The sequence below is a fragment of the Setaria italica genome, chromosome VII (genome assembly GCF_000263155.2).
Source record: "Setaria italica strain Yugu1 chromosome VII, Setaria_italica_v2.0, whole genome shotgun sequence".
Taxonomy (NCBI): Eukaryota; Viridiplantae; Streptophyta; class Magnoliopsida; order Poales; family Poaceae; genus Setaria; species Setaria italica.
Window position 1 is genome coordinate 29,236,166 of NC_028456.1, and position 23,171 is coordinate 29,259,336.

A 23,171-nucleotide genomic window follows, 5' to 3' on the forward strand; every position below is an offset into this window, starting at 1 on the left:
AAAAGTTGAAACGGCTGATTTGTTGTGAAAGGAAAACACTGTTTGGTGGCTGATAAGCCGGCTGAATAATCTGAAGCGAACAGGCCGCATGTTAGGTTAGAGTCCTGAGATTTTTGCCTGACACAATCTGCATGTGTTTGCTGCTTGGGCACTAGGCCGAGCAAATCGGTCGCTTGAGGTCCTTGCCTGAGCAACTGAGCCGCCTGGCTATAATCACCACCGACCCCCACAAGCCTTTTCCCCTTCTCATTTTCACTCTACCGCATTGACTTTCCCTAAGGATGGTAATGGCCACAAATTATTCGTGTGTCCGATTAACTTTCCCCTAAGGACGGTAATGGTCACAAATTATTCGTGTGCCCGTGGGTAAAAATCCACTAGGGTGAGGATACGGGTGTCATTTTGTGCTCACGGGCACGGTTGCGGGTTTGAGTTTGTGTCAGTGGGAAAAAATTTAGTGGGTATAAAAATACCTTACCTGTGCCTGCAAACCTGCGAACCCGCCTGACATGTTGACTCATGTACAAGTATATAATGGATTTCTAGGTTCCCCATCTACTTTTATCCTCCCGCAGCCCGCAGCCCTCCGACCTCCGCTCGGCCGCTTCCACTCCCGCACCACGGCTGCTCGTACACCCCGCCGCCACCTCTCCACTCCTCGCCGCCTGTCGCCCCCTCTGCCGCCCACCACACCACTCGCCACCCCCTTCGCCCTCCGCCACCCCCGCCGCCCACCGCCCCCTCCGCCGCTTGCTCCACCGTCCCCCGTTGCCGCAGGCACGGGTGTGCCCGCAGGTAGACTGTGCCTGCGGGTGACAGGCACGGGCACAACTTCTTGCCTGTGATGGGTGGCGGACGCGGGTACGGGTGCAGAGTTTGCCTCGTGGGTGCAGATCTGTAAATTCTCTATTCATAGGTAATGTACCCGTTACCATCCATACTTTCCCATTACTTATTCTCACCCATGAGCTAGCTTCTCCAGGAAGGGAAAATCCAAGATTTAGTCCATGGAGAGGAAGATTGTTGTGGTGATTTTCATCTAGTTCATAGATCTGGTGATTGGTTTCCCTTGCAGCTTCTTCTCTACTCTCAATCAATCTCCATAAGTCCAGAAGCTATATTGTTCTCGTGTGACAAAAGGAATGTTTGATACTAAGTGCTAAATTTTAGCAGTATCATATTGGATGTTAATTAGGAGGATTAAACATTAACTAATTATAAAACTAATTGCAGAACCTTATGCTAATTCGCGAGACGAATCTATTAAGTCTAATGAATTCATCATTAACGAAGGGTTACTGTAGCACCACATTGTCAAATTATGGACTAAATATTGTCAAATTATGGACTAATTAGGCTTAATAAATTCGTCTCACGAATTAGACTCCATCTATACAATTAGTTTGTAATTAATTTATATTTAATACTTCTAATTAGCATCAAACGTTCGATTAACAGGTGCTATCCAAACGGCGCCAAAGGTGACGGCCTTGGAATCCGCGGGTGCTCCCTGAAGTCCCGAGAACGACTCGCTTCTACCACGCTCTCTCCCCTCGCCGCCGCCGCTGCCATGTCGGCCTTCGTGCGGCGCCTCGGAGCCATCCCGTGGCGGAACATCGCGGGGGAGGCCTTCTCCCGCGCGTTGCTGGTGGCGCAGGCCTTCTGCGCCGTCCACGTCGTGGACCACCACCTCTGCTCGCTCGCCATCGTGCGGGGCCCCAGCATGCTGCCGGCGATGAACCTGGCGGGCGACGTGGTGGCGGTGGACAAGGTGAGCGTGAGGCGCGGGCGGGTGGGGCCCGGGGACGTCGTGCTGATGATCTCCCCCGAGGACCCGCGCAAGGCGGTCGCCAAGCGCGTCGTCGGGATGGGGGGCGACTCTGTCACCTACCTCGTCGACCCCGGGAACAGCGACGCCTCCAAGACCGTCGTGGTGAGTAGATACTGGGCTGGGTTTTGAGCTCGTACTGCTTGCTATGCTGCCTCCGTGATTGGATTAAGTCTCAGCTGATGCTCTTGCTGCTTTAAAGATTATTACAATTTGGTTGTGTGGTGTGATTCATTGACGCAATTCTAGATGCTTGGCATACTATTGCCGGCAGTAGCTGGTGATTAGTGGTAATTGATTACAGTATTTGTTGTGCTTCTTGAGGTGTTAGCAGACGATCTAATTTTCTTGGTTTGTTTGTGAGCATTGTAGATTTGAAGAAGTTTCGGCAAAGATGATGTAGTAGTTTTGACTATTTTTTTTTTGCTTCAAATTGAGATGCAAGAAAGGCGAGTGTTTTTCCATGAGTGTAATGTGATGCCATTTGCTGAAGTGGTGACATTTGTGTTTTTGGTAATTGATAATTAGACTCTACTAGTCGCCAAACTTGGAGAAATATCTCTATCAGCTTTAGTTCATAATTTGTGCATGATCTTAGGAAAATGTAGTGCTTGAGCTACTGATACTGGTTTAGTATGAGATATGGTGTTATTTTTTTTATCCAAGTCAGCAGGGGAAGCCCCTACCTATTCTTTTATACTTTTTTATTTCAGACCCGTTTAGTTCGCTCCCACGGGGTGTTGAACCTGGGCCTGCTGAGTGCTACCAGGTGCTCTAACCACTAGAGTAGAGACCCTTTTGCAGATATGGTGTTATTAACCCAAAAAATATTTCTGCTGATTCGATTAGATACTTAGGATTATGTGATGTGATGGGAAAAACCTTGCTCTGTGGTAGTGCTACTGTCAGTCATCACTGAGCAAATTTGGCTTACAGAGTTTTGGTTTTCCAAAACTATCTGAATTCCTGTATAAATTATGACATTTGCTTATGTCCATATTCATTATGAATTTATCAATTTCGTGGGTTTGACATGAAGAGTTCCGTGCTTTGTTTAATTTTAAATTCCCTTATTTTTTATATCTGCTTAGAGTTGCATCGAACTTAGAAACGTTTCTGTGAGCTCCACTTCAAAATCTGTGCATGATCTTAGAAATGTCTCAACTCTGGACTGTTGGTATTGGTTCAGTATGAGACATGGTGTTATTAAGTCTAAAAATAATTACTACCAATATGATACTTAATTAATTAGGATTGCATGCTGCCATGCTGGCCAAACCGTTTTTTCTGTTTTCTTTTGCTATCAGTCATCACTCCATCAGAAGATACAATTCCTACAGTTGTGTTTCAAATGATTGCAACCAATAGCAGAAAAAAATTGGCTTGTTGAGGTTTTGTTTTCGAAGACTATGAAAGACATCCCTGTCATTAAAATCCAACATTTGTTTATGTTCAATGTTGGTGCTTTAGCGGGTTCCAGGTGTGATATTCGGACATGACGAGTGCCGTTGTTTATTTCTCAATTGTTTCTTTTATGACTTATGGTTATTTTCTTTAAAAACTTGTATGGTCACCTCATGCTCTTGCCTTGGTGATGTAATTATAGGTACCACAAGGTCATGTTTGGGTGCAGGGAGATAATGTTTATGCTTCTAGAGATTCAAGGCATTTTGGAGCTGTGCCTTATGGTCTCATTACAGGGAAGATCTTTTGTCGGGTAAGCTCAATTATTTATTTTGCATCCCCATTAATTTAATATGGTGGAATCTCTGGAACCAATATTTTGCTTTATGGTTCCATGGACGCAAGCAACTAGCAACTACCTTAAATTTGCGGAAAAAGACAAAATTATACCTTAACACTATATTGCAAGTGCATGGTTGCTGACATGTTATGGTTAAGCGTTGAGTTCAAGAGCTTCAGTATCTTCTTATCGTCTTATGTACCCATGCTTTAATCTCAAATTCCTGGATAACTCATCAATTTTGTCCAATGATAATAATCCGGAGCAATACATTTTACTGGTGTGTATTAGAGGATAAATACTACTGTTCCAGTTTCAGCATGGTCACTTAATGCAGTATTGAGTATGGAGGTTCCCTAAAATAACTGGGCATCATATCTCCCCAATGCCAGGATGTAAATAGGACAAAAAAGGGTATTGGGTTGAACTTCCTTAATTATAGGTCATAATGTTTGTACCCTGATATATCAACATACAATTTCTTCTTTTTTTGAAGCTTATAATAAACTTCAAATCTTGATTTGTGGGACATAGAAATTGGAACATACTTCTTCATACTCTATTTGTTCTGCAGATTTACCTGCTTGAACTTGCTACTTCTTGATGCTAACATGTTTTTATAATTCTTAGCACAATCCAAATGCTACATTGCTACCAAATCTGTCATGTGGGCCATCACCCTAGAATTTTATCACTGCATGTTTGCCATCTAGGTGAAAATGGGGGAGTATTGATATTTTTTGTTCAATCTTAGGTGTGGCCACTGGAGGGTTTTGGATCGATTGATTCAAATCAGTCCCCATAAAGGTGAATTCAACCTCTCTTTATGTTTGTCTTTTTTTTTCTTAAAAAAAACTGGCTCTCTCTAATGTTCATTTGTGCTAACTTCTTTGTTTGCTATTTTTCTCCAGAGAAGATGTGCCCATACTGTATTGAACATGTCAAGAGTTTACTCTTCAATTTGGAAGCGAGATATGTCATGGCACATTTTTGTAGTGAAGCAGTGCCTATCTTGATGCCCCCTCTTTTGATTCAGTGTGTAGCAATTTTAGTTCTCAGGCCTGAAACCCAATCAGCATATGTTCTGTTACAAATTCTTGGGCTACTGCCTGGGTTGTAACTTTATGGACAGTGATTTTGGTAGAGAACAGAACCATGGATACCTGAATGATTCATGTAAGTTGAGGTGAGTTTGGAACATGGCTGAACCCAAGTCATTGAACAGAATTATGAACCTGTGCTTGCAGGAGAATAGATTGATTTGTGCGTTATTATCTTGCTTATTCAAACCATTATAATCTGGGGAGTGTGACATGACGTCTTCATGAAAACTTTAGTGCCTTTTTACCTAAAAAAAAAGAAGAAAACTTAGTACCTTTGCCAGTTTTTGCAAACGTAACACTAACGCTAGATTGTAACAGTAACATAAAACAGTTAATGCTGCAAGCTTTTCGAATAAAACAATGACCCCTTGCAAAAATGCAAGTAGTTACAAAATCTCTCAAACTTGAGTGGACATGCATTTAGATTGACCACAAAAATCTTGCATTGGTCATAAACTTAGCCAACTGTAATGCGATACTGAACTTACATAGTAGTAGCTGCATATAGTAGATTACAAATAGAATTGGCACTGATGATGAACTTAGTCAAGGATAGATAGCATGAGACTGAACTTAACTAGCAGTAGCACTGATAGAATAGAAATTGAGAGATCTTTGCCTCTTCCTGGTTGAAGACGACATCATTAGGGAGTCGCCACCTTGGCAAGCATGTCCTTGATGACACTGATGCACACCTGCTTGAATCCTTGACACTCCTGCAACTCCAAATGGGCAAATAGTGGGGGTATAAATAGCCTCAAGGGTTCAAAGAGCCGTTGCTCTAACGGCTAAGTTAAAAAGTATACCATCGGATGTTCCGATGGTCTATTTTTAGCCTGCATCGGAAGATCCGGTACAACTAGCCGTTGGACTCCACGTGCCCAATTTCCTCAGAAATTCATCCGACGCTTTATCCGATACCACCATCGGATCATCCGGTGCCACTGGTCACGTCACATAGCCGTTGGATCTCATGACGTCATTGATCCGACACTTCCTCCGATGGCACCGTCAGATTATCCGGTGCTGAAGCAATTCTTGCCAAATCTCCGTAGTGTACCAATTCTTTCGACGCTTGCCTGATTTTCTCCATAGTGTACCAATTCTTCCGACGCTTTTCTAGGAGGGGAGGGGGCATCGGAACATCCGATGGTGCATTTTTCATTCCAAGTCATCCAAAGATACCGTCACTTGGATTTGCTAGACCTTCGCACTGTCGATGAGCTGCTGCTCCTCCAACCACGGCATTGCGAATTTGACCTTCGGCAGCAGGATGAGCCGATAGGGATAAGGGCCGCTTGGTGGAGAGGAATGAGGGTCACCGACTCGTCAGGCCTCCGGGCGGAGGACAAACGGCGAAGAGGGACGAGGGCCCTCGACTCGCTGGTTTCGAGCGGAGGACAAGCAACGGAGAGGGACGAGGGCCACCGGGTTTGGGTGCGGATGACAAGTAGCTACTGGGCATGAGGGACGAGCGGCTGCCGGGAGCGTTGACGAAGATAGCAGCGGACCTACAGGTGGGGGCGAGTGAGGGAGAGATAGTCGTACATGGCCGCTCATAGGGAGAGAGAGGGAGCAGGAGAAAGAAAAGGATGAAGAAGAAAGGGTCCACCGCTACTTGTTGTCTGACATGTGAGGCCTATGCCATGTCACACGAAACCACCTTCAAAACAGCCTTGGGACCTAACTCAACTGGATTTGATAGATGAGGGATGCCAGATATCCGATTTTGCAAATGAGGGATGAAGGCTAGACTTGGACGATAGATGAGGGAAGTTAAAAGGACTTTTTCCGAAGAAAAAGGTAGTGTATGGGAAGCTGAATCGGACACATCAGGGTTTCAGCCCACGTGAAAAGGGTTTGACCATACAGGAGCTCACCAACATGTAACTTGTAGGCCCAAAAGAATAGGGAGGCCCAGGAGATGGCCTTGGAATCTGTGGGTGCTCCCTGAAGTCCTGAGAACGACTCGCTTTTACCAAGCTGTCCCCTCTCGATGCCGCTGCTGCATCGGAACATCCGGTGCAACTAGCCGTTGGACTCTGTGCGCCCAAATTCCTCAAAAATTCATCCGACGTTTTATCCGATGTCCCCGTCGGATCATCCGGTGCCACTGGCCATATCACATAGCCGTTGGATCCCCTAACGTTATTGCTCCGACGCTTCCTCCGATGTAATTTGTTTCAGCCCACATGAAAAGGGTTTGACCACATAGGAGCCCACCAGCTTGTAATTTGTAGGCCCAAAAGAATAGGGAGGCCCAAGAGATGGTCTTGGAATCCGCGGCATTATATCTTTGTCGAATCCTTGGAGGTCACTAGCGGACAAGGCGAAGACATCTTTATTTTTATTTAGGAACTCAATTAATTTTTTTTCTCTTCCTCAGGCTCGAGGTTAGCCCCTATCGTCACATATCTGTTCATGATGCAGTCATCTAGGAGAACTCGTTTTATTTTGCCATCTGCACTTATTTTTACTTTTTCTTTGTCCCTCTTGGGCTCAACATATGGCATTTTCTCTTCTTGTTTCTCAACCTTGTTGGGACTTGTTAGATGGTGGACATTCTTCTGTCCTAGGGTTGCGCCTTTCTCTATGTTTCTAGCGGTTTGCTAGTCGCCATATATTGTAATGACCCCTTTTAGGGCTGGGATCTTCATACATAAGAAAAGTTGTCTTATCGCTGCATCAAACTTGTTGATGAACCCTCTCCCGAGGATAACAAAGTATGGGTAGTACATTTCGACAACGTCGAACGTTATGCATTCCGTTCTTGCGTTGTCCAGATTTCTAAATGAGACGGGAAGCGAAATTTTTCCCAAGACTTTAACTGGCTTTCCCCCGAAGCCAAGTAATGGGACCTCTGCCGTCTCGAGCAAGTGGGGTCAATTTTTATCTCTCTGAATGTGTTTGCAAAGATGATGTCCGTAGAGCTTCCATTGTCAACTAGGACCTTTTGAATTTTTCACCAGGCTATGATGGCCTCGATCACCATCGCGTCGTTGTGCGAGGCTGTCTTCAATTTAAAGTCTTCCTCCGTGAAAGAGATGGGCATGTGCGCCTACTCTGGCTTGGCTGGAGGCCCATGAGGTATGATTGTATTGACTTGTCTGAATTAATATTTTTTTTGGTCTCTTGTTTTCAAACTCGAGGGAAGATCCTCCGGCAATTGGCATTATCATGCCAAAGGTTGGTAAGGCATTTGGGCTATCTTCCTGATGCTCTTGTTGCGAGGATCCTCCTGAGATTGGCATTATCATGCCGTAGGTGGGTAAGGCTTTGGGATTGCTGTTTTGTGGGTTGTTAGGCTCGGCTTTTGAAATTTAGTTGGGTAGATTTGGTGGAGGTAGTGGTATTTCGTGGAGATGTTGGGAAGGTGCGAAGCTCGCGGTTTGCGAGGCTTGCTGAGTTTGAGGGTGGAATTATGGTGACTGTTGCCACATCATGGCGGGTTGAAAGCTTGTGAGGTTAGGGTTTGGGAAGTATGGTTGCTATGGCTAAAAGGTAGTATGGTGGATGGTTTTGGGTGCCGCGGCCGCTTTTTTCTCGTCGGCCATTCTCTCGAGAGTCTTTTTGGTTTCTGGACAAAAGTATGCTGTATGATCGAGCTGTTTGCCATGTAAGGTACAGTAAAATATTCTTTGCTAGTCACTTTGGTTATTTGGCCTCGGAGGCCCTCTGCCTCAGCATCTTCCCCTCTCGGCGTAACCGTCGCTCTGGCCGCTGACAAAGTTTGATGGTGGTTGGTGGTTTTAGTTTTGGTTTTGGTTTTGCTGCGAGGGTTGATTACCCTCGATTGACATCACTTGTTGAGCTGGGTACGAGTGGTGTTGCTGCGTGTGGTTGTATCTCGAGGCTTGCCAATTCTTATCTTTTTAGCTTGCCTATGGTGGTTTCTCTCCACCACTCTCCTTCTGTGGTCTTCATCTGACCTACAGTATTTTTCTAGCTCTGCGAACAAGGCTTCCATTATTTTTGGTTTTTTCCTTGATAGCTTCGAGGCTGTTGGACCTAGGTTGAGCCCCTTGATGCAAGCTGCTATAGCTACGCTATCTTCTACATTAGGAGTTTGCAATTTGAGCTGGACGAACCTTTTCACATAATTTGCTAAAGGCTCTTTATCCTTTTGAACACAATTGAATAGATCTCCTTCGTCGGCCACGACACTATGAAAGCTTTGGAAGTTTTGGACCAGCTTTGTTTTGAGATCTATCTAGCTGTATACGGATTGTGGCGGAAGCAGAGAGTACCGGTTTAGAGCTGCGCCTTCGCATGCTATTATGAATGATTTTGCCAGCACCACATCATCTCCTCCCGCTAAAGCTATGGCTGCCTCGTAGCTCATGACAAACTGGCGAGGGTCTATTTGCCCGTTAAACTTTGGCAATATGATCGTCTTGTAGGTTGTGGGCCATGGGGCTATTTGCAAGCCTAAGAATAATGGAGAGTTTTTGTCAATTATTATGTAGGTGTTCGTTGTCACTGGGGTGTTGTGCCTAATGAAGCTGGAATTTGGGTGTATGATGGGTGTATCATTGGTGGTTAGCCCCTAGAGTGGTGGTTGTGGCGGCGTTGTTTGCAGGTATTGCAACTCGTTCAGCTCTTGTTGCAATTCCGCTAGTTATCTTTTAGCTTCGTTTACCTTTGCCAGTTTGTTAGCCACTATATTTTGCGCTTGGAGTTCTTGAGCGAAATTTTCTTTTTCTTTCTTAAATGTTTGTAGCTGTTTAAGTGCCGAGGCTAATTCTTCCTCTTTTTCTCCGAGTGGGTCATTCTGTGTGTTTGTTTGTGGTGAAGCTTGGCTTGAGGTCTCTGCCTCGGTTCTCTTTTTCTCACTTCTTTTTCTTAGGTTGGCCTCGACTCTTTTTAGCTTTTCTACCTTGTCCATGTCTTGCTCAACTAGGACGAGCTGCCTTTCCTGCTCTCCCTTGTTCTCGGTTCTTGTTCTTCTTCTGAGGTGGCATCGTGGGTTTTTTCGCGACTGAGAACACGGTGGGTGCCCTGTTGGTCTCGAAAGGATTAGAGAACAACAGATGAGGTTTGGAAGCAAATCTCAAAGACTCGAACACAACAAATGTAGTGGAAGCACTTGCGAACTCGTTCCAAAAATTATCTGTCCCTTTACAACGGTGTAAGGCTCCCCTTTTACAGTGACGCAGGGGTCATTTTACATACTATAAATACCCTTTTCACCTACTACATTCCTAGAATATGCCGTACATAAAGGTCTTTGGAGTTAACTTGCACAACAAGAATTCTCCTACCAAGTCACGCTTATCACGCCTTTAGGTAGTCACGCTAATCGTGCCTCCGGGGGTTCACGCTTATCATGCCTTCTTGCAATCATGCTTTTCACACCTTTATATCTTTTTAGCCTCGTTCTTGTAGACTCCTTGGCCTCGTGCTTGAAAGTTCCTTAGGCTCATGCTGGAGAAGCAGCCCAGCCTCGTGCCTTCACCTTGGCACATTTACTTCAGCGAACTTGAGTAGAAAGCATAATGAAGAGCTCGTCGCTCGAGGTTAGCTTCGAACAACGAAGGGTAAGCCATTTCATATTTTAGCCATCAGCAAATAACCCTTAACCTCGAGACCAAAGCGACAGAGAGAATGCGAGGTTAATATGGTTTTTATGCCAGACTAGGACCAACGAGGTTAACTAACTTGAGGTTAGTTGGCTCTAGCCGAAAAAAAAACTTCGAGGGTGACCGTCTTTTTGGGAAATCCCCAACAATAACTCTTAGATCACTTGCGACACATCCAAAGATAATCAGTAGCTGTGGCCGGTTCTTCCCGTATTTTGAGATATATCATTTAAAATGTAGTTAACATTTAGTTTCTCATCGCTACATTCAACATTGGACTAATAGCATTCCCTGTAATATAGGACTGCATTGACGTCACCCACATCCCTGCATTTGTCCTGATAATATAATTAACAGGTTTAGAGGTCGTAAGTCCTATCCAACACAACACAGAACGTGCTTGCGGCCGTGGACTTTCATTTATGGTTCACTTATGCACTTGCTGGATGGGAGGGCTCAACACATGACTCCGTAGTTCTAAGGGCCGCCCTGAAAAGATCAAATGGAATTTTAATGCCTGAAGGTTAGCAACAAGTCCTGATAAGCTATAGAATAGAATAAATTTTGATAAGGCAGTAAAGCATTGTCTTGTGTGTTGTAGGAAAAATATAACTTAGCCGATGCTGGATATGCAGCGAGACCTGGTATATTGCCACTGTATAGAGGAGTCCGGTACCACTTGAATGAGCATGGGTGGGAGACATCCAGAAACACCACAAGAGTTATTCAACCTTCGGCATTCCTCCCTTCATACAACTGTCGAGCGAGCATTTGGGACATTAAAGAATCGCTTTAAAGTTCTTTCAAGCAAGCCATGTTTTCCATTTAGAACACAAGTGAAGTTTGTAATAACTTGTGTGCTACATAATTGGATCCTTGATAATGGTCCTCACAATATCATATATGATGAGGATCGTTGATTTAGCAATCTTCCTAGGACAGCTTCAGATCAAGCCACAGAGAACAGACAGTGGGCGGCTAAGCGTGATGATCTAGCAAATTTAATGTGGAGTGAACGTTGATATAGTTCACTCTAATATGTGTTATTGATTTAGCATATATGTAGCTGAACCATATTTATGTAATGTTGCTGATACTTTTATTGCAAGCCTGCCATTTTTATTACCATTATTTCTTTACCATTGCTTGCCATGGTTGTTACTTTATCATGTATCCCCTTGTAGTTCACACAATGGACAAGAAGAAAGCAGTATGAATGCTAAGGGCAAGGGAAGTAAAAAAGCTTCAGGATCAAACCCAAGGGCAAAGCCTACTAATTGGCCTATAGCTATATCTGAATTTCTCCTTGGTTGGTACATTGAGAAGAAGTTGGCGATGCCTCCCAAGACTAGTTTCAAAAAGTTGCATCATACTGCATGTACATCAGCAGTAAACTCCAATTATGGCACTACCTACAGTGTGGATCAAGTTCATCGTCATTGGAGGCGTCATAGGGATACTTGGGGACTTGTGGCTAAGTATCTCAATGAGAGTGGTGGTGGTTGGGATGAAGACCAAAAATTATTTAAGCTGTCAGAATCTACTTTGGAAGGCCTCTCGGTATTTATCTGTTGCTTTAATGATCGGAATTCTGCATCCATTGTGCATGATTCTTATATTTTTTTCCATGTAGGCAAATGATCGTTCCATTCTGACTAAGCCAATCCAGTTTTATGATAAGTTGAAAGAACTATTCAGTGGATTCACAGCTGATGTATGCAAGATCCTTCAACTGCAGTCGAGGAAGATGATGATGGTGCCGATAAGATGGACATGATGAATGCTATGTCTAACTATGATGAAGCAGATGATCCACAAGGGCAAGACTCAGACAAACTAGAATCTGATAGTGATGAATGTCAGGAGGTGGCTGCTCTTGCTGCAACTGCTAGCCAAGTTTCTTCGTCTAATGTTCAGTCAATGAAGCCTATGGGAAGTCAAAGACACTAAGTGCACAAGACCAAAATAAAAGTGGTGTCAGGCTGCTGGACCCGTCACCGTTTTGCGAGTGTCTTCTTCGGAGAGGGCGGCCTTCGGAGTCGTGGACCGTTTTCTAGACCATTGCAATTGTGTGGGCCCTTTATTGGGCAGCCGAAGTTGGAAAGCGGAATGTGAATCACCACAGCCCAAGCCTTTTGAAGCGCAGGTCCATCCCGGTTACCCACCCGCCAGGCCCAATATCAGCCGTTTGGATGACAACCGAAATTCGGCTGGCTCGAGCTCATTCGGCGGCCCCGTCCGGCAAATCTTCGACGGCCGGCCGATTTGTGCGGGCCTCGATTTGGCAGCGTGCGGCTGATTTGTGTGCAAATTTTGGCCGGGCCTCAATTTGACAAGGTGGGTGGGTGCAGCAAATCGTGCTCTCCTCTAGAAAGTTGCTGGTCCGTCGACGGTCCAGGTCCAACCAAAGTTGCGGCCCACTCCGGCACACCCCACATTGCTTCAAACTAAGGCCCAAAGTTCTACCGGCCCACAGAGCCTCAGCCGTCGGATCACACCTCTCCAAACCCTAGCCACCAAACCCCTCCTACATAACCCGCCTTTCCCACTCCCCTCGCCCGCCGCCGCCTGCGCCCACCTCCGACCTCCACTCTCCCCGCATCCCCCGTCTCGCACGCAGCTCGTCGAGGTAAGGTAAGCCACCGCGCCGCACGCCGTTGCCGCCCTCACCGTTTGCCGCGCGTTTCGATCTGTGGCTGACTGAGGTGTCGTGGTTCGGTTGGTCTGTGGCCGTGCAGATGTCGTCCGAGGCGGCGAAGGTGGCGGTGCCGGAGTCGGTGCTCCGCAAGAGGAAGCGCGAGGAGCAGTGGGCGGCCGACAAGAAGGAGAAGGCCCTGGCCGAGAAGAAGAAGTCCATCGAGAGCCGCAAGCTCATCTTCACCCGCGCCAAGCAGTACGCCGAGGAGTACGATGCTCAGGTCAGATCGCCGCTCCGCTCGATCTTATACAGCAGCTCTGAATGGGCATTCTTTTCTGCGGCTTGTTATCTGGTTGCATTGTTGAATCTGGGTTTGGTCTGGTTGGTCCGTTTCGTTCTATAAACTAATCGGAAGTAAGAGCAATGCGAATATGATTCCTTCGCAGGCGGAATTGTTGAAAGTTTGTACTTAGAAATGTGTTGACCAGTGCCGTAGGACTACTAGGCTGTTCTTCCTGCATATAGAATGCACGCATATAATTAATTTATTATACGAGTTTGACATAGTTTATTTGGGAAATATGCTCAAGTCCAAGCAATTTAGAGTATTTTGCTGAAATAGTACGATTATTTACTATTAGAAGCAATCTATGAATGCTGCTGATTTTTATCACTTTAATCCCTACTCCAGTTTTATTTTATCAGTGGATAGTTCTCTGCTGTCTTCTAGGGTATATCATGCCATTTAGTTGCTTTCTTCTTGATAAAATATTAAACAGTGTATTTTTGCTTATGTGGGTGTTGGGAGCAGGAGAAGGAGCTGGTGCAGCTCAAGCGTGAGGCCCGGTTGAAGGGTGGTTTCTATGTCAGTCCTGAGGCAAAGCTGCTGTTTGTGATCCGTATCCGTGGGTAAGTTGCTATTCTTGTCAATGTGATTATGCCACTCTTTATATATTGTTGAATTTATATGCACTTGTTTGATATTAAATTTGTTAAAACTACAGTATCAATGCCATGCACCCAAAGACCAGGAAGATCTTGCAGCTTTTGCGTTTGAGGCAGGTGTGTTCGCCAACAAGCTGGTTTACAACTTTGCCTCTGCTATTTGAAATTTGTTTGTTCATAAAACTGAACATTTTGTTTTGTAGATCTTCAATGGTGTGTTCCTTAAGGTCAACAAGGCTACCATTAACATGCTGCGCAGGGTTGAGCCTTATGTTGCATACGGGTAAGTTTTTTCATACAGTATCATGCTCTTTGTGTTCATTTGGCTATATTTTTGCAGTGAAAGTACACAGTTGAAAACATGTCATACTGATGTACTTACTACGTAGTGGTTGAGTGAAATAGAGTTTTCTGTGTTGCAATACCTAATTTGTACTTCAGATTTCATGCTTCATCATGGCTTTGTGTATTTGGACATTCGGTTCTGTTGTTAGTATTGTGATTCCAGATTACAACTGCAACCATTGTTGTTAATGGATTTAATAGTTTATTGTAGACGAGGCTGTGAAGTGTTGCATATATATTCAATTTGTTGCACTATAACAATATTTAGGATGCTAGCAAACAACTTTATCCATCCAGGGCCTTGACTACTTTAAGCAGATTAGCTTGGTGATTCCTCCTAGTTTTTTTGTTTGTGGTAAAAGAGGGCTTTTGAACATAAATATTCATTTTTTTGCCTGTACACCGCTAGCAAGCAAACAATTTTGAGCATTCAGGGTCTCGAGTAGGTTAAGCAGATTAGCTTGGTGGTCCCACAAGAGTTCTTGATATGACTTAACTAAGCTGGTAAAACTTTGTTTTCTTTAGGTACCCGAACTTGAAGAGCGTCAGGGAGTTGATCTACAAGAGGGGCTACGGAAAGTTGAACAAGCAGAGGATTCCTCTGTCCAACAACCAAGTTATCGAGGAGGTATGCCATCTTAAGCTCTTTTGCTTTGGTTCTGTAACTTCATTTTACAGCCTAATGCTGATTCTCGCCTTTTTGTGTATTCTATCAGGGCTTGGGCAAGCACAACATCATCTGCATTGAGGATCTTGTTCATGAGATCATGACTGTTGGCCCCCACTTCAAGGAGGCCAACAACTTCCTCTGGCCATTCAAGTTGAAGGCGCCACTGGGAGGCCTGAAGAAGAAGAGAAACCACTATGTTGAGGGTGGTGACGCTGGTAACCGTGAGAACTACATCAATGAGCTCATCAAAAGGATGAACTAGGTTCACGAGCATATTGGTAGTGTGCCCTTTGGAAGGCGGCTTCTCTGTGTTATCCTTATTTTACATTAGGAAGTTGGATCGTGGATGAATATGCATGCAATTTTGATGTTTGGAACTAGGTGTGTATGGAAGAAATCTGACCTTTTACCAAGAGGTTCTGAATTTTATTGAACGCCTTTGTTATCCTGAGGTGTGAATATCGGTACGCCTTTCTTGTTTCCTGGCTGGCCAGTATGATAAATCATCTGCAAATTGCCTTTGCTTATTTGTGTGGGAATATATTTTCTGTTGTGATCTGCGGAAGTGGATTTATTATGGGATTCATATGTTCAACCACGGCTGGTAGTAATATTGAAGTCATCTTGAATAGTATTGTGTTCTACTATAGTTCCATCTTCCAGTTGCTTCCCTGGCGTTATTTGCAACGCATGTGCCCCTATTCTCTATCTGTACAGAGACTTTCTGTCGCTGCGAACTCAATTCAGTTTGGTATACTCTGAAGTTTTGAGTTTGTTTTCTAGTGGAATAGCTAGCTGAACGTGTCCATGTACGCCGACTGCCGTTCAAAGCGAGCGCGCGCACGCCCCGTCGTGCACTATGCACACCGTAACTCCGCGTCCGTCCCGCACGACACATGCAGCTCGACCGTCGTCCGCGCGCGATGGCGAGCGCCTGGGCGTCGCTCCCGGCGGACCTCCTCGAGGAGATCTCCGGTCAACTGTCCACCGAAGCCGTCCGCCTCCACTCCACATCCACCAGGTATGCGCGCACTGGAGCGCTTGCACCTCCCTCGCCGCTCGCCGGCCCTGAATCGTCGCCAGCCGCCCCTGGCCCTGGAGCGTGATGTCTCCGGCGGTCGGGACCCACTGACAGCGTCCGGCGCGTCCACGATTTCCCAGCCCCGCCGGGCGGTGTCTCGTGGTGTTGCGGCGCGGCGCGCCCCTTGGTTGGCTCGCGCTGTCGGACCACGACAACGGCTAGTCCTCTGGGATCCCAGCTCTGGCGCGAAGGTCTCGCTACCGGCTGTGCCTTCCATCCTCCAGGTCTTCCTGGCGGATGACCCGCTCGCCTCGCCGCACGCCCACACTGGTCACTCATCACTCAGTCACTGGATGGCGCTCGCGAGCCAGCGCAGGAGTTGGGTTGGGCAGAGGATTTCCTTGATGATGATGGCCGGGGACAGGAACAGCACAAGCACTACCAGAGTCTCCTCCTGGTGCCCAGGATTCTTGGTTCTGTCTAAAGAGGCCCTTCTTCAAGGGGTGACGTCGTCTTTTTACAGGGAATAACTGGCCTGTTCGCTTCATCTTATCAGCCACCGAATAGTATTTTTCTCTCACAACAAATCAGTCGTTTCAACTTTTCAACCGGCTTATAAGTCCCACCGAACAAGTGTGGCATTGACATGTATTCCTCGGTGTCAATCCACAGCTTGTTTGCCTTGTTTCTTGATGCCTACCGGCTACCATCGCCCGAAACAAGAAGGTTTCTTCCCCATTTCTGCATGACATCGGCGAATGCATATTCCAAGACGTCGGCAACGGCAAACATTCATATATGTCAGTTCTCGGTCTGGCAATCCAGCGGGCAGTCACGGAGAGGCAATTCAGCCAGCAGTTACACAGAGCGACGCCTCTGATTGCTCTGTACCAAGCTGCGCTGGAAACAGGAGAGTTCTCGATTGGGTTCTTCGACCAGCCACAGTGCGCTCGTTCGCCAGATTGCCGGCGTGCTCAAGCAGACGATGCCAAGGACTGGCCTCGACGACCTTTTGAAGAACGACACAGTGCTCGCGGATGCCAGACTCTGAACCTGAACATGTAGAGCTGCCATGGCAGCCGCGGTGGTTGCGCCGTTTAGCTTCTGCTCACCTCCCGTCCAGGCCGCGCGTGGATGCCTCTGTCGGCAGCATGTCTCAGAAAGCGCTTCTCAGATCGTGCCGCAGCCCGCCGCTGGTCCTCTTCTGAGCTGGCAGATCGCCACCGCCTCCTCCCTCGCCGCGAGCTTTGACGAGAAAGAGCCCCCACATCCCCAGTCCACCTAGGAGGTGGAGTGCGCGGCCAATTCTTGTGGGGCGACGGCGACCGGAGCCAGCGGCGAGCACTAGGCCGAGCTCGTCTTCCGCTCCCTCCCGGACAGCGGCATCTTACGGCGGAGGTCGCTGCGGTCGGCGTGAAAGGCTGGAGGTAAAGATTTGGCGAGTGAATTTCGGATACGGGAGCGGGATGCTTAGCAGCGGGGCGAGCGAGATTCGCCGGCGGCGGCACGGCCTCGTCGGGAGAGATGTTGCCGCGCCGGAATATTTGCCGCGCCGGAATAATCGCGATTCGAATATTTGTGAATACCCCCTGATCGATCCGAATATTTATAAATAACCCCCTAAATTTAAATTGGATCGCGATTAATAGTCGCGATCCGAATTTATGCAGATACCCCCTGGTTTTGGATAGTTATTTAGCAAACTGCCCCGTGACTGGCTCTCGGTCCTCCCTCGTCGGCTCATCCTCACGCTGTTACGCCAACGGCCGCCGCCTTCCGTCCAGCTCTCCACTCTGCGGTACCCAAGCGTTCGAATCGCCGGAGTCTCTCAAGCGCGAGCGGGGACCAAGTCGATCGAGCTCTGCCTCTTATGCTGCAGCACAACGCAGTTCACGCCATCCGTCTTCCGAGTTCCGGCCCTGACGAGTGACGACGACGAGCAAACGCTCGCCTCTACCTGCTATTGGTTCGCCCAACAATATGGCAGTGTCGCTTCTCGTCTGCTGCTCGCCACAGATTGCAGTGACACCGGCGCGTCGCCAACGGCCACGAGCAGGATCAGTGCGCGCTGGCGCGGCACCGGTGCAAGCCTTGTCGGAGATCCAAGCAGGTGCGGCATTTGCGCGAACACGACTCAGGCACGCTGCCGCCGCGGCCTACCCGCCCTTTGAAGGCCAGGTGATCGACGCTCTGCTTGTCCTGAGCCGGCGGACAGCCACGGCCTCCGGCTGCCGAGCCTGGCGAGGAAGACGACGCGCTTCATCTGGGCCGCAAAGGTCTGATCGGACGGTTTCTAGGCACCGAGGTACCGTCCACCCGGTCGGTATTTCAGATGACGACCACGCCGGCGCCGCAAGGATTCCCGCCTCCGCTTCACGGCTTCGCTCGCCGGAGCGCCGCTGTGTGTCGAGCCGTCCCTCCCGCTCCTCCTGGCAACCTTGCAGGCACCCCAGCTCGCGTCGGGTTCGGGTGGTGGGAGCACCAAGGGAGGTGCTCGGTGTTCCCGCCTCTTCTGCTTCCTGCCGAGGCTCACCAGAGCGCCAGCGCGCACCGGCTGTTCCTTCCTTGCTCCCATCTCCTTCCTTCTGGAGGCAAGCCTTTGCGTCAAGCAAGGTTTGGCTCGTCACGGTGGAGGCGAAGGATCGGACCGGCACCCGGTGACTAGTGGGTATGGCAGACATGCGTTGCGCATGCCAAGGTTCGGTCGACACGGTTCTTGCGGTTTGTACTCTGTAGCTCAAATTGCCAGTGGCAAATCGGTGTAGTGACCGCAAGTGTAAGAGTGTTTGGATCCCTGGAATCACGCTCTCAAGTTCTGAATCATCAGAGCCATGCAAACAAAGGATCATGAGGGTACGTGCACCGCTTGCACAGGTTGTGCCTGGACAGCAGAGCTGTAAAAATTGAGGTACATATAGAGCAGAGATTGTTGATGCGGCTTAACCAAGACTTCAAAGTTTCGAAAGTGGCGTCGCAACCAAAAGCCATCCATCTTTTCACAAAAAGTTACCTGAAACCATTTCCACAGAAGTTTCATATTTGCCATTTGCAGAATTCTACAATGTGGTGCCAATTCTTTAGAATGAGGCTTGTCGAGCCATCCTGACTTCATGAAGGAACTGCATTCAGGATTCATGCTTTGAAATCTGCCTATGGTGCCCAATGCTCCAAAATCCTTTTTATGCTGTAACTTCCCAGGACATCAGCCTGGGGCAAATTGTTAGTCTTCAGCAGCTGATCATTGGCCTGTTCACCTCGATTGCTTTTTTCCCCCTGTCCATTCATCTCCGGTTCTTGTTACTTTCTCTTTTCTGATTTCTGAACCTGCAAAGGAAGGCCCAAGGTCGAGGGCACATGAAGGATGCATCTGCCGGCCCATACCACCTGAACGAGTGAACGACGTCATGACACTACGCAAGCCATCCTGGAGTTTGGGTTTAAGCCGGGCCCTTTCTGCTCCCTTACCTGTTGATGCTATCCCGGGCCATGCCAAACTCTGTATCCACATCAGAGGCTAACCTGCAATGAAATATGATGTGTGATTGACACGGTGTGAACGTGGGTTATGCTTAATGATTCCAGAACTCACCGGTGATGCAAACAGTTGCCAGAGAAGCAGTCTTTTCTCTTTCGCAGTTTTGCCAATAGTTGGCGGCTATATCGGCACGAGTTTCATGCCCCAGTGGCTCCTTTTTCCATCTTCTGCCGTGTCAGCTTGTTACTTTGGAACCTGATGGTTACCCTACATGCACCGGTGCATACAGCTTGCTTGCCTTGTTTGTCGATGCTGACCCCCGCAGGCAGGAAACGAGGTCTTTTTCCCCATACCGGCAGGAAATCGCTGGATACGTGTTCAAACATGTCGACGACGGCGACCTCTGAATCTGATAGCGGTTTGTGCAGTTTGGCAATTCGGCCTGCAGTTGCGGCGAGCGACGCCTGTGGTTGCTTTCAGCCTCTCAGAGTTCAGCAAACCAAACAAGTCAGTCGCCGCTCGGTTGGAAACTTCCAAAGCTGTTCATAGCAACCGATGTACAATATTTTGAATCAGGATAAGTTGGGCACCCTATCATCTCGATTAATTGCCCTTTTCAGCATCGATGAAAACTACATCTAGTTTTCCTGAAAAGAAATGAAGAGAAAAAAGCATTCCGCCGGCAGTTCACTGCACCTGACATCTCGAAGCAGCAATGGATTTTTATTTTTAAGAAGGACGTGCGTACAGCAGTCTATTGATCAGGACGTACCATCGTGTTCTGTTACTAGTCATCAAGTAGAACACGATTCAGGCTTCATGCCGTCATAGGCTCATCATAGCCCATGGTTTCTGTCGGGCGCCGGCGGCTGCATCCGTAGAAACTTCTCAGGTCAGCTCTCACGTCAAATCTGCTCCAGTTATGATGATACCCGAAGCAGATGTTAGTTTCTTCGGTAGTTAACTGGTTGCACACCAAGAGTTGTTTATCAGCATCGTGTAGATTAGCAGATATGCATAAACTACCCGATCAGGAATGCGTGTGGAAATGGCTCGCCGACATCAGTATGTATCGTAAAAAGTCCGTCCGGATGCAATTCCGGAACGGGTACAGATTTAGCCACCGAACGTGCGTGCTAAAAGTAGTTATTTATTAGGGCTTTAGGCACGTGCAAGGACGAGCCTGTTGCTTTCACTGCTTGAGAGAAGGCTCTGACCGACCAAACCTCCAATTCCATCTCCTCTACCTTGCCTGCATTAGCACGCGCGCTTCGTGATGAAACGTCAAGAACTCGTCGTCGCTGCAGATATACCTTCCAGATTCTAGCTATAGTAGCTACGGATCAAGCACACGGAATCCGGTCTCCGCATTACGGGCTTCATCATGATGCTCTGATCCGCGGTTCCCCATTTCTAAATCGGAGGGGTAACCATGCATTGAGGCTTGAGCCTTGCAGTTTACCAACCACTGAACCTGTGGGATCAGGGCGGCCCCCGGTCAGATTGTGGTAGTCAGAATTCCCCAACTTCATCTGATCTTCGCGTTTGAGGTCAGGGAGAGAGGCGTGTGTTGGAATGCATGGTACCCTGCTCTGGAAGTGGAACGTCGAAACGATGGGTATTCTTGTTCCAGCTGTTGGGCAGAGCCGGAAGACGAATCCATCGTCGCCGCCGGCAGTCGGCCACAGGCACAGCTGATAGCAGCGTCGAACTCTAGCTTTCTGGCCTGGGAAACATCTGAATCTGATACGCGCAAAAGCCCCAGGCAACGACTGGTCGGAGGCAGCCTGCTGGCGCGTTGCCTTGGGCGGTACCCTTGTTTCTTGGCGGCTTGACGCGCTGGGGAATCCGGATCGGCAACTGCAGCGCGCCCCTCGCCGAGGATCGCTTTCTGCATGAAGGCAACAGGCTGCAGAACATGATCATGATGCAACGTTTTTCTCAACAACTTGCTTACCCCCTCCATTCCAAAATATAAAAGTTTAGAGTATACATTTCTCCAATTTTGTCCAGTTTATAGAAAAAATATGCACACCAGCAATACCGGATAAATGCACCATCAAAACAGATTTAATAGTGGATTTAATAAAACTAATTTGATGTTATACGTGCTGATGAGTTCTTTTCCTGAACTGTTTAAAGCTAACAAAAATTAACTTAGAATAAAACTAAAACACGTCACGTTTCGAAAGAATGGAATAGTGTAGGACCTTCCCTAATTTGTCGGTACATGAGGCTCCGAACCTCCGATGAATACTGTGGATTATCAGCATCCACCAACAGCGAAGAGGGCTTAAGGGCACCAAGTTAAAACCAAAGGCATCGCAGTGAGATGAGAAGTCCCAGCATTAGATCACCACGGAGAAAGAAACAGATCACCAAAATTATCGAGTTCATGTTCGATTCAAAATTCAGTCTGCAACCATTCATCGACAAGCTTGCAGAAGTTACAGGACACCATCGCGCCAATGAAATTCGCAGTTTGACATATCCCAGCAGAGAGAGTGCCGAAGCATCATCTCTGACTGCCGGTCGACAAACCACTCTGCTAATCACCACCATTTACAGACAACTACAAGTCTAATTCAGTATACTCCTGATGGTTACCCAGCGAGCCTTCTCCAGAGCCAAGAGCCCAAGAATATCAAGCTGACAGAGCTCGAGCAGGGCTTCGTTGGCCGGCGCCGCCGAAGAGCAGTCAGCTGCTACCTTGCCTAGCTACCTATAGCTTGCTACTAGCTGTAGAGGGTGACGAGGCGGCGGAAGCACCTGGTGCAAGAGTACTTGCGCTTGTTCTTGAGGCACAGCGGCAGGCCGAGGATCCGCCGCTCGCTCTCCACGTCGGTGGCCACCACCGCGCCACCGCACCGCGGGCACGCGCCAGACGCCTTGTGCGTGCCCACCACCCGCTCCTTCTCCGCGCCGCACAGCATCCGCACCGCGTTCATCGCCATCGATTATCTCCGAAGTATCTTTGTTCCCCCTCCAAGAAGCGGAATGGGATCGAGCAGAGGAAGAAGAAGAAGAAGAAGAAGATGGGGGTCGGGGTTGGCTTGGAGCGTTTCAGGATTCCTGTTTCCTGGAAGATGCCCGGCCGGTTGGACGTACTTATAGCGGACAAGGGCGCAGGCCGCAGGCTGCCGACCGGAGGCAAGCTTGAAACAGGTGGAGGGGTTCGATCGCGGAGGTTTCCTTCTGCTCGGTGCCGCGTGACGTGGCGTGTTGCCCGAAACAGACAGGATCCAACGAATGCACGAGGCTCGTGGGCCAGTCTTTGTTTTTTATAAGGTGGTTATTGTCCAGGGGACGGTATCTCTGTACTGCGTGGCTGGTCTTTCTACTGACAGAATCGGATAATCCTTTTCTTTGTGGCGTAAAACCTGTGATGCTAGTGTAGTTCTAGCCTACAACAATTCCATTGGTTTGTTGAAGAAATGCTGAAGAAAGCAACCGTTGGTAGAAAAATGGTACTACTATGCACATATATCAAGGGTATGGAGCTGCATATTCAACACAGCATGTGCATAGCTTTTTTTTTTCTTTAAGGACATAGCTGATTAATTATGGTTCGGTCTTTGTCATATGCAAGTACAGGCTGTACTTAAAATTGGAAAAAAAAACTTACATGTTTGGTCAGTACTAATTTACTTTTTTAGAGTTAGTGGTGAGTAATGACTAATGGTTTCAAGACTTCCAAAATTGAAATTACTCCAGCATACGTACCTTTTTTTTTGCACAGTACTAAATTTGTGGTTGAAAAACAAAATTTATGTGTACTCCTGTTCTTGCAACCATGCTGCTTTGTCGAAACTACCATTAGCGA

At 47.5% G+C, this 23,171-nt stretch overlaps 2 protein-coding genes and 1 pseudogene across 3 annotated transcripts; all 3 read left to right on the forward strand.

Annotated features, from left to right (window-relative positions):
* Positions 1-1,479: 1,479 nt before the first annotated feature.
* On the forward strand, positions 1,480-4,846 carry LOC101785044 (mitochondrial inner membrane protease subunit 1). Its single transcript, XM_004976666.3, has 4 exons — positions 1,480-1,933; positions 3,435-3,545; positions 4,327-4,379; positions 4,484-4,846. Exons 1-3 carry the CDS (start codon positions 1,571-1,573, stop codon positions 4,375-4,377), a joined length of 525 nt encoding a protein of 174 aa, XP_004976723.1. The 5' UTR covers positions 1,480-1,570; the 3' UTR covers positions 4,378-4,379; positions 4,484-4,846.
* A 6,620-nt stretch (positions 4,847-11,466) lies between these two features.
* Positions 11,467-12,204, forward strand: LOC101760240 (annotated as a pseudogene).
* A 551-nt stretch (positions 12,205-12,755) lies between these two features.
* LOC101785449 (60S ribosomal protein L7-3) lies at positions 12,756-15,379 on the forward strand. Of its 2 annotated transcripts, none has more exons than XM_004976667.3 (7): positions 12,756-12,888; positions 12,993-13,172; positions 13,704-13,801; positions 13,897-13,954; positions 14,041-14,120; positions 14,708-14,810; positions 14,899-15,379. In XM_004976667.3, the coding sequence occupies exons 2-7, from the start codon at positions 12,993-12,995 to the stop codon at positions 15,112-15,114; spliced, it is 735 nt and encodes a 244-aa protein (XP_004976724.1). In that variant the 5' UTR covers positions 12,756-12,888; the 3' UTR covers positions 15,115-15,379. The 2 variants fall into 2 exon arrangements, with proteins under 2 accessions (XP_004976724.1, XP_004976725.1); XM_004976668.3 differs by having other exon boundaries at positions 12,787-12,883.
* The last annotated feature ends 7,792 nt before the right edge of the window (positions 15,380-23,171 follow it).

What these genes read in the sequence shown, in the direction of transcription:
- LOC101785449 (XM_004976667.3), top strand. Translation starts at nt 12,993, where the DNA reads ATGTCGTCCGAGGCGGCGAAGGTGGCGGTGCCGGAGTCGGTGCTCCGC. An exon ending in AGCTTTTGCGTTTGAGGCAG is followed by an intron (nt 13,955 to 14,040) that starts GTGTGTTCGCCA and finishes TTTGTTTTGTAG; the next exon opens with ATCTTCAATGGTGTGTTCCT. An exon ending in GAGCCTTATGTTGCATACGG is followed by an intron (nt 14,121 to 14,707) that starts GTAAGTTTTTTC and finishes TGTTTTCTTTAG; the next exon opens with GTACCCGAACTTGAAGAGCG.
- LOC101785044 (XM_004976666.3), top strand. Translation starts at nt 1,571, where the DNA reads ATGTCGGCCTTCGTGCGGCGCCTCGGAGCCATCCCGTGGCGGAACATC. An exon ending in ACGCCTCCAAGACCGTCGTG is followed by an intron (nt 1,934 to 3,434) that starts GTGAGTAGATAC and finishes ATGTAATTATAG; the next exon opens with GTACCACAAGGTCATGTTTG. An exon ending in CAGGGAAGATCTTTTGTCGG is followed by an intron (nt 3,546 to 4,326) that starts GTAAGCTCAATT and finishes GTTCAATCTTAG; the next exon opens with GTGTGGCCACTGGAGGGTTT.